This window comes from Engraulis encrasicolus, chromosome 22 (assembly GCF_034702125.1).
Source record: "Engraulis encrasicolus isolate BLACKSEA-1 chromosome 22, IST_EnEncr_1.0, whole genome shotgun sequence".
In the NCBI taxonomy this organism is placed as follows: domain Eukaryota; kingdom Metazoa; phylum Chordata; class Actinopteri; order Clupeiformes; family Engraulidae; genus Engraulis; species Engraulis encrasicolus.
The window spans coordinates 26,504,119-26,514,950 of NC_085878.1; the positions used below are offsets into that span (position 1 = coordinate 26,504,119).

Genomic DNA, 10,832 nt, shown 5'->3' on the forward strand with positions numbered 1-10,832 from the left:
TTTTCTTGTAAAGGCTCTGCGGGTCATAGGAAATGTCACAGCGGGGCCCCGGGCCTGGATTTGCCCACGTCTGCTCGAGGGCCTAATAATTACATTACATTACATTACATTTAGCAGACACTTTTGACCAAATCGACTTACAAGGAGGACATTCAAGCAAGTAATAATGAGCAGTAAAATAGACACTTGTATAGTTGATTTTATTTCTATTTTCATTTCAGTCCACTTCCAATTGATCTTCTGAATACTACATTAAATAAACTATTATGATCATTAAATACATAACAAAATCCAAGTAGGATTAAACATACAAAAACCCTCACATGCTTATGGAACAAACAACAACATGAACAACACAATGACACACAAGGAAAGACAAATAATGTAGCGATGAGGATCATCACATCTATAAAAGTTACAGAGAATCCAAGTACTGGAAGGTTTGTAGAAAAACATCTCTATTAAAATATTTAAGGATTTTGGCAATCTTATCTACAAAATAGTATAAAAAAATCTTCATTTGATTTCAGATGGACTCTCATCTGATGGTAAAGGTGCAACAAGCTGGAGTGGTTTGATTCAGATGGCACAGAACAGACATTTATCAGCGGAAATTTCCAGAAGGATAGTTAGACATTTGAATGTTGTCTCCTTCTAGAGTAGGGTTGTGGTATCCCTGCCCATCAAATTTCAAGTCCAGTGGTTCACCATTGTCCAACCTCAGAACTGCAAAAACAAAGGAATATAAGATTACAATAGGGCAAATCATATTAATAAGCACCTATAGAATCTTACTCTCTCTGCCTATAACATGTACAAAATTTATGACAAATACTATAAAACTTGGTCTAATTTAGCAAAACATTAATTGAAACAATCTCTTAAATAACGTTTGCTGATAGGCCTACCTGGATCAGGGTGTCCGTCTTCAACTAATTTTGAGTGAGAGAAATTCCTTCGGCCTCTCCTCTTTAGTAAAACGTAGACGACCAGACCCACAAAGCCCACAGCCACTGCGATGCCCAGGACAGCTCCCCACGCTTTATTGTTCTTCGTATTCTCTGTCTCTGATGACAAACCTGGGAGACCAAAAAAAGAAACGTTATGAGCAAGCGCAATCAGAGATGGCAACCAGGCCTCTTTGTCAATGCTCCAGGCATCTTTGTTTTTTACATCATGTGTGGGGACAGACAGACAGACAGACAGACAGACAGACAGACAGACAGACAGACAGACAGACAGACAGACAGACAGACAGACAGACAGACAGACAGACAGACAGGGTCATTGCAATACCTGTGTCCAATCCCTCTCTGGGAGGACAAGTAATGTTCAGAATATTGCATATCTTTATTCAGAATGCTTTAAAACGAGCCTTCAACATTTCGGCTATTGTACCTGAAACCAGGCGTAGGACAGAAGACCACATGCATTATTTTCTATTAGACAGTTATGTTAGTGTTATAACTTGTATGTGTAATAATACAACTTTAGGATATGTCTTATTCTGTGTGTACTCCTAACGATTGCAGCTTTGTCCTCACACTTTGTTCTCACACAGGCAGGGATTATGTAAAAACAATCTCCCTGCGAATCGACCAAGCTCTCCATTACAAGCCTAATCCGTGTGTCCAATTCCAGAGTCCAGTATAGTTCGCATTATTGTTAGCCTTCTAGCCTGCTAGCCTGACTCCTGGTTAGCTCGCGCTCAGGCCTGGGTCTGCTGCTCTCGAGTCCTCTTGACCTCGGGAAGTGGCCCCTCCCCTCTCGTGCCTGGCCTGGGAACACTGGTCCCTTTGTCCAGCAGCGGGAGGTGTATGTAAGGGAAGCCTCAGCCCCACAGCAGGCCCAGGTAGTGTTTGAAATTGAACTCCATTCACTGGAGCCAAACAGGCTGGATTTCGATGTAAAGTAAAACTCCAAATGTAGGTCATCTCATGTGCCCCGAAAGAAAGAAAAGTCATGTTTCATGTGCCTTCTGGGAGAACAGCAGGGGAGTTTTTTCTCAACCCGCATCTATGAAACAATGGATCCATAGCTCATAATAAAGACACAGGGTGTCTCATGGTATTTCTTTCACCCATTCAACTTTAACGCATCAGAGAGTGTAACACACCCAATATGACAGTCTCTCGTCAGTGCTGAGGTTAGTTATGAGGGTGTGTTGTCCAAATGTCAAAATACATAGTCACTCTCTCACGCCACCCCTCTTAGGTTTGTCAGTAAAAGAGGCAACTCAACCATGCAGCCTATTGTTTTTATACAAAAAATTGCAAATAGAGATCAGAGCAAGACATCACATGACCACATGATTATAGTGGTGTGACCTATGAACATGGCTTGGTCTGCTGTTAGGCCTATAAGCCACTGGTCAGTTTTGAGGGTGTGTTGCCAACATTTTCTCAAAATCCTCTCATCTCACCTCAGATTTTTAAACCAAAGTTGAATAAATTATGACAAATCAGAATCATAATGGTGTGAAATCTTGTCATGACTTGGGTCCAGTCTTGTAACATGAGTTAGTAGGTGTGTTGTCAAATATATCATAGACCTGCATCGTTTAAAAAAGGAGCTATAAAAAAGTTGACTAATCTTAGCTCAGTCAAAGCAATAAGATGACTTGATGGAGATAAGTTGAATATATTTTTTTGTACAGTCTACTGTGACCTCACTCTGATTTGTAATAAGGACCGGTAGTGGTAGTAAAATGGTCGCAAGTTTGAACACATGGCGTGTGTCACTTTTTAAAATTGACTTTAAAGGAAGTGAAGTGTGAAGTGAAGAGACATGCCATAGAAGTAGAACATTAGACCTAGAGGGGACACGGCAATTCGAGACAGCACTGGAAAACGGCAAGCGCATCCTCTATCCTCTGTAGGTAGACCTGTGCTCTTCAGTCAGTGCAAATCAATGAGCATGTCCACCTCTGTCAATGGACTAAAACTGTGTGAATATGAAGTGACATATCAATCAAGGACCAGATTTGAAATGTCAGGCAACCTACATGAGTCTTTAAAATACATTTTGAAATCAGTTCATATTAGTTATGTAGATATTTAGTAGCACCTTTCAACTACTGTGCTTTAATAGTGTGTCGATGGATATTTTCACACTATTAAGCCATTTTTTTTGAAGAGGTGAGCCCCTTCTCCATTTATTTACGTACTACATGGCTCAGGTCTACCTACAAATAATGGCTGTCAGGATTGCTGTGAATAAGGGGGCCGTGTCAGCTCTAGTCTAATGTTCTGCCTCTATGTACAGTAGGGGCCTTAGTCTCTCACCTCGCTCATCGCTGTCCCCGCTGCCGACACCAGCAGCTTTCCCCACTGCAGTGCCAGTAAGGCCTTCTGTGGATGTGGTGGGCTCCACCGGTACTTCTGGCTCAGCTGTAGTAGCATCATCGATGGGAATCTCCCCTGGCGTTGGCTCAGCTGTAGTAGCATCATCAATGGGAATCTCCCCTGGCGTCGCCGTGGTGGTGGTGGTCTCGTCGCCGGGTAGACTTTCAGTAACAGGTGCTAATCCATCATTGGTGTCGTTGACCCCGGCCGTGGTGCTTGTCGTCCCCTCGTCCTGCGGTGCTCCCTCGGTAGGCTGAGGAGGGACGATATCTGATCCGTTGGTGGCGGGCGTTGGACTGGTGACCTCTGTGGTGTTGCTGTTGACCTCTGTCTCCGTGGTCATGGTGCCGTTTGCCTGCGACGTGCTGTTGGTCTCGCCGGTGGGATTGGTACTGTTGGTTGACACAGTTTCATTCTGTGGAGACACCATTGGGTCGAGTGGAGCTTCTGGTACTTGTGTGGTGTTGGTGTTGGTGTTGGTTGTCACAGTCGTATTCTCTGGTCGGTTCTCATCCTCCATGGTCTCATTCTCTCCAGGGTAGTCGTCCGTCCTGACCTCTGGAATATCTATGGTGCCGTTTGTCTCTGAGGAACCTGAGGTAGTACCTGAGGAACCGGAGGGCTCCTCTCCCTCACCGTCTCTCAGATACTCTGGTGGGAATGTGGGCTGGGGGTCCTCCTCAGCAGCACTACTGAATACCATGGACCCTTGGGCCAGGCCATCAGAGTTCTCCTCCTCCTCAAGGGGTTGTTGGTCATTGTTGGTCGAGTCTCCAACTATGTCATTTCCACCGACGGTGGGGACCACAGCGTCGTAGTAGTCATTTCCATCGTTAAGTCCAGCTCCATACTCTAAAGGATCCTGAAGTGAAACGCTAGAGATGCTGTGGATGATGAGGAGCAGAGCGAATGTAAAGTCCAGTCGTAGCCTCATGACCTTTCTGTCTTCTGGGGGAAAATATTGAGAACAATTTAAATTTATTAGATTTACCTCACACAACCACCAGTCTAACTATAGCTATGCTATAACTAACTATAGCTGAGGAATTTAGATTGTATAACATAACATAACAGAGCATAACATATAGCCTTAGAAAAGACACATCATCACGTAATCAATAACTCCCAACTGTACAGTGGTGGGGTATCTTAAATACGTAGTCCTTCGCATACCACATACTGTAGGCCTACCATAAGGATACTTCAGAAGTTGAATGAATAGCTGGCACCATATCTGGGCTGTTGAGTTCAAACCTTATATACAAGTTGACATTTTCAGGTTGTCATATGAATTCATCATTTCCAATTATGTAATTGTACTGCTGTGTGTACTGCTGTGTGAAGATCCGTGTTTTTTGTACTGGCTTTGACACACCTATAGGGTGTGTGACTAGTATAATCATCTCAGTTATGTGGCCTTTCAATGCTGTTCTTCTGGTTGCACGAACGGTGTATAATACGTAGGTAAAGAATGTGGCTCTCAGCTGTGAGGACAGAAAGCTATCTGCCGCACATCACAGTTAGCCTACTTTATGACAAACAACATGCCATAAAATAGTAAAAGCAAGGCTTTATACAGTGTGCTATGTTAAGAGGTTTACTTGTACTGTAGTTGCTCTTGACTACTCTGATACAGGGTAACTTTTTGAGCAATGTTGTCAGGCTGTATTACTTGAATGGCTCCTAAGTTTCTGATGAACACAAAAACGTGTTCTACTGATCCAACTGCTCTTGATAAAAGTGTTCCTCTATAGTGATAAACAGTCTGAATGACATTTTATGATATTATTGCCCAGAAACGTAAACAAAAGTTGCCTGCCCGTGCATCATATTTAACCTCAGGGATCAGGCTATGACCTCATCGCTGTAACTATTGTGTTGAACATCCGTGACTACATTATTTGTAAAGGAATTATTATCCACACAGCAGCAAAGCTTGACATAACAGGACAATTTTTTTGTTGCAGGGTCTCAGAAAAACTGAAATGTGACCACTCACAAAAGTATTTAGGACACATGTTTTCCTTTGTGATTTTATGACTTTTGTGTTTCTAAAAGCCACAATGGTCTTTTTAATGTTGGTCAGTGTTGCTTACATCACTTTCCCTCTCTGATTACTGCAAGGCCCTGGCTTTGTGTTTAATTAACACATTCACAATGATGTAATTGGCCTGAATCATTTATGAGTATTCAAATATAATTCACGAACACACATTTAACTGCACAGCTTTTCAACTCTGAAGGAAATAAAACAAAAGACGAATGGAAATACAAAAGGGTTGGCTAGGATTAAAGAGGCCAGTGCTGTAGATGGAAATGTTTGTGGATAGCTTTGGCCCAATGCAGAGGCATCTTGAGGGCCAAACAGAAGCCCCTATGACTATGGCCAGTCCAACTCAACAATAAACCTTCTCTCCAAATATTTACGTAATCACATCAAATAAAGATGGTCAGAATTATCCAACCGAAATAAAGCCATGGATGTGGTCATGTAGGCCTACATGTGCTTTTTATGCCCTTTTTATTTCGCACTCGCACGTAAGTTGAAACTCAACCATGCACTGTAAGACATTTTAACTTCACTCTTTAAGCTTTAAAGTTTTAAAAAATCCCATAAAACAAAATGAAAAGTAAGCAGATTTGGGGAATAATTGGGATGAAAAGAACATACCTGTACTGTCTAGCGATGCGATGAGAACAGGTGCGCTGTTGGCAGAACTGATCTGTGATGGCGAGAAACCGTTTAAGCAGGAGAGGCAGAGAAGCTAGACGGAAGAGGAGGGAGCTGTGTGCAGCTCCGCTCGGTGCACTCAGGAACCGGCCTTACCTGAAAGTGCACCTGTTGGCCCCTCCCCCTGACACACCATTTAGGAGAAGTGCGTCACGGATATGAAAAAAAAAAACACACACAAAAATATCCCTCTCCTCTTCTCTCTCTCTCACCCTCTCTCCTTCTTAGAGTCAGTTCTGGAATCATCCACCGAGACTGAGTGCTACTAGTTCCAGCAGTCTTGGTGGTCTGTGTACACACCGTAGATACCAAAGCCCTTACCTACAGGTCCTCTGAGGATTCCATCTCTGTTGTCTAGGCAACATGGGGTTATGCAGGAGGGAGGGGGGTGGGTGAGGGTTGGGGGGTATAGTGGTGACACAGATCCACTTTCCTACCACTGCCACTGGTATCTCAGGGCAACATCGGGCAACAAAAGAACCCGGGGTTATTTTTAAATGGATGGCTGCGCCCTGCGTTACAGGAGTGGCTCTTGTGATTGTTTACCGTGGCACATGACTGTGAAGAGTGGCACACACACAGAGCTGAGTCACTCGGACGTCTGACGTGTAACTCGAACGCAGTACAGGTGGAAACCCAATCAAGCGTGGCCATCCTAAAGTCTAGGAATGCAGATCTTCTAGGAGGTATTAAGATTGTTGCAAAATGGAATCCTCAATAAATGCCTTTTCTGAAAACCCAATTGTCCATCACAAAAGAGAGAAATACAAACAAATGACTTGTCACGTTGACACAAGAATGAAATGCAACACTGGGTGTGCATGTCAGACTTACCATGAATAAGTGATTGCATAACTGACCACACACATAAACTGACAAAAGGACTGACCATCTCATCGTCACAATGTACTGTAGAATAATATCTTTTGAATAAGTGGTGACCAATGAAATGCAATGTTATGGAGGAAAAAATGGATAATGTATCAATTTTTAAATCAAATGTTTTGTGAGCTAAAAACATACTGTATAATTCTTAGAATAAAACGAGAAGGATCACTTCCTCTCTTCACCACTAGAGAGTGCTCTGGTCCGGCTTATTCTAGACATACCTCTATGATTCAAATTGCAGCAGAATTACAGAAGTCCTACTGCCATCACAGTCACGCAGACCTATATGCTGCCGCAATCATACATGTTCAAACCCTTACATAATAGAGTAAACTGAACCGGTGCATCCTTTAAGACAGTCTCTAATTTAAACCATATACAGAGCACGTGTAGGTCTTTAAGACTTGAAGTCTAATTGCAGGAGCTGGTTCTGCCATGCCTCCTGTCCCGTCAGCCCTCCTCCAGGAGAAGATAATTATTTTCATCTGACCATTTGTTCGAATCCATACAATCAATTCCAAGCTGATTATATCAGAATTGCTGTGAACACTGCCAGCTGTGTGTCTGTATGTCTGTCTCTCTCTGGGGCCTGTAATTGTCTCCGCAAGTGCTGCCAAACGCATGGCTTGTGTGTTATATAACTCTTAATATGGGCATTCCTCTGGCCCCGCGCACACACACACACTGGAAAACTTTTTTCTTCAAATACATGCCAACAACACATAGGCTTTATGTGTTCATTCAGCCCCCCTCCCCGCTCTCTTTACGAAGCCTTTAGTCTCTCTGGGGGCCGCCAGCCTGGCCCACAATCCAAAACGTTTATGCACGTAACAAGACAAGGCACGTCTCTGGTCGTGCTTTCCAGCTAATTTTTCTGTAATGAATTAAGTGAAATGGTGCTGTAAAGTGCCTTTGGAGGGGGAACAAAATGGTACCCGTGGGGCAGACCGTAAAGCTACAGGAGGACGACGCAACAAAAATTACCTCTCGCTTAATGAACACAAAAACACCTCTCTTGCTGCATAGAATAGAGACTGTGTACAGTTTATAGAGGAGAAGGAACTACAATGAAGTTTCTTCCTCTTTTCATTTACGCCTAATGGCCAGGTCAAAGTGTTTGGGTAAGCCACATGAAAGCACAGCATTTCTACAATAGAGCGCTTCACAATTAGGAAGTGGAGGGGGGCTACAGTGTTGTTAGTGACCCAAAGCTTTTTATATGGATATGCTTGGATGAAATAACACAAAGTAGCTGATGAGGAGCATGTTGTAAAATAAATAAAAAAATGTGTAGGAGCAGCTAAAACGTTACACCGGTGCCAAAAGCACTCCCCTGTGCTGCATGTTAGTTGGGTTCACATAAATTTCACTGGTGGAATTAAGCCAAATTCTGCTACAATTTAGCCAACTGCTGCACATAGGCCTAATGTCAATACAGTTAAATGTTATGGTTTGCTGTTTATGGAGGCCCTATTACAGAACTGGTAGAACTTGGGTTCAGTCTCTATCAAATTTAGGACGCGGAAAAGAATTGTCTTCCTATTCTCATTTACACCTGGTCAGGTCAATGAGTAAGCAACACATTTAAGCAAAGCATGTCTGCAATAGAGTGCTATACAATTAGGAAGTGGAGGGGAGTTGAAGCGCACTTACTGACTTGGCGTGCTGTTTATATGGATATACAACATTTGGATGAAATAACACACAGTAGCTGATACAGAACATGTTGTACAACAAGACAAATATGTAGCCTATACGGTAGTACAAGCTGCTGAAACGTGAGACTGTTGCCAAAAGCACTCCCCTTTGCTGCATGTGACTGTGCTGAACACATCAATCTGTTCTGTAGCTGTATAGAAATGCAGGGTTTTGTTGACACTCCCTAGGCTGTAACATCATCTCAACAGGAAAACATTTCCTAAGCTGTGGCTCTGTCATAATTTTTTGGCCTTTTGTCATCCCTGTCACATCCATCACTCTGTTTAAGCTGCATTATGTTTATGTTTTTTCCAGCCAAACTCCCAAATGAAGTGTTGGTTTATGGGCATGCTGGCCAGACACAAAGAAAGGAGACGACTATTATTCCAAGACATTGTCGAGTCTTTCCAAAGGCAGAAACCACAGGGACACAGCTGAGCTTGTTGAAAATCTATTATGTTAATAGATTAAATGGTTAGGAATGTAATGTGTCATATTGTATAAAATCAAACTTTTGAAGTTGTTAAGTTAATTGTCATTGTTAATTGTGTTATTTTGCTTTAATGGCCTCTAGTGCATTTTTTACGCTTGTTTATGTTTACGCCGGTGTACTCAGACTCTATGTCAGACGTCAAAAATGCTCAAATGGGAAAAGAAAAACAAATCACTGTGACATGTGAGTTACGACCACATGGCAGGTAATTAATCTTAGTTTGTTTGTCATGTTCATCTACATTCATCCAATTTGTATGTATTAAAATCACAGCAGATAACAGTTACTAAACAAACCAAAACGTCTTTCACTCAACATCAAAACAACTTTCCATAAAAGTACACACAGCATAAAGGACACATACTTTTATGCAGTGATTGACAGATGACTGAAAAGCAAGTGAAAGGCATAAACCTTTAGGAGTTCACCTGCATATTATGGGGGAAACCGAATACCACATGCGGAGGTTATGTAACAGAGCTTCCTCAGAGTGGGGAGTCGGGGTAGAGAAATCTATAGACCAGTCGTTTTTTCGGTCTGACGTACTGGCTAACCAAAAGAATGGTACCTCCAAGGCCCACTTGCCCATTTTCCCCTTGCTATTTTTCCGGTCCGGCTGTGATGGCTTTCCCAGCTGTTCCTGGTAGAGTTTTAGCCAAATACTACACAAACTGTGGATACTGTTAAACGTTATGGTTTGACTTTTAGAGAGGCCCTATTAGAACTTGGGGTTCAGTCTCTGTCTGTCAAATTTAGGACACAGACACCACAACTCTTTGAATGCAGTAAACCCGAGTTGAACTTGTGTCGTCTTCTTCATGGACCAAAACTGAACATGTTTATACCGTTTTGCATGAAACAAGTGGTTTATACATGTATATATTGTGGTGGAATTGTGAGACAATATTCTTGGTCAATAAATGTATAATTGGTTTAGACTGACCAAAATTGTTGAGGTTTAAGCAAGAAAAGAGATGTTTTTGTCACTTCCTCATGTTATATTCCAGAGTTAGTTACAGTGGTCCACCATGTCCCCATGACATACCTTCATCCAGAGAGTGATTGGCACGTGCCGTGGGCCTACATACAGTGTACATAACTGAATGAAATACACACTGTATCGCTCAGTGATGGCCAGGCCACGTAGTTGGGTAAATTATAGCACCTACACAGAGAAGTAACGCTGCACATATAGTATACAATATACCGCTGTTATCTACAGAACTGCTCTTCAGTTGTTTGTAAAGGGTACAAAACAGGACTGCATTTCTTGACCGCATAGTTGTTAGCAGTTACCAACTTGGGTAGTTGCAATGGGAAATTGCATTGCATCCAACAAAGTTGCTAACGTAGGCCTGGTAAGCAACTATGGTTTTGAGAAATGCATCCCAGATTAGCTATAACATTTTAAAGGGGCGCTTTGGTAGGTAGGCCTGTACAATTGTTCCACAAACGGGTAGGCTACTACTCCAGACACTAACAGCAGCACAGTGCTACACAGTGGTGCTTCCATTAATACGAGTGCAACATTCTTCACAGTCTCTATACACCCATTTTGTAGTCATTACTATTTTGTGGTCTACTCCGATTACTCAGATGAAGATTGCCTCACTTGACTGATCCACACACACGCTCCAACTCCAAACCCAGAAACTGTAATCTTTCTCCTATTACACAT

At 42.4% G+C, this 10,832-nt stretch overlaps 1 protein-coding gene and 1 long non-coding RNA gene across 3 annotated transcripts in view; one reads left to right on the forward strand and one right to left on the reverse strand.

Moving 5' to 3' along the window:
- LOC134438217 (uncharacterized) overlaps nucleotides 1-10,832 on the forward strand; it is a 17,355-nt gene that overhangs the window by 1,201 nt on the left and 5,322 nt on the right. The gene's annotated exons all lie outside the window — the stretch shown is intronic.
- Nucleotides 163-6,139, reverse strand: muc15 (mucin 15, cell surface associated). Of its 2 annotated transcripts, none has more exons than XM_063189112.1 (4): nucleotides 6,016-6,139; nucleotides 3,285-4,289; nucleotides 909-1,079; nucleotides 163-726 (listed from the first exon to the last, which is right to left on the reverse strand). In XM_063189112.1, exons 2-4 carry the CDS (start codon nucleotides 4,276-4,278, stop codon nucleotides 605-607), a joined length of 1,287 nt encoding a protein of 428 aa, XP_063045182.1. In that variant the 5' UTR covers nucleotides 4,279-4,289; nucleotides 6,016-6,139; the 3' UTR covers nucleotides 163-604. The 2 variants fall into 2 exon arrangements, with proteins under 2 accessions (XP_063045182.1, XP_063045181.1); XM_063189111.1 differs by having other exon boundaries at nucleotides 3,285-4,292; nucleotides 6,016-6,138.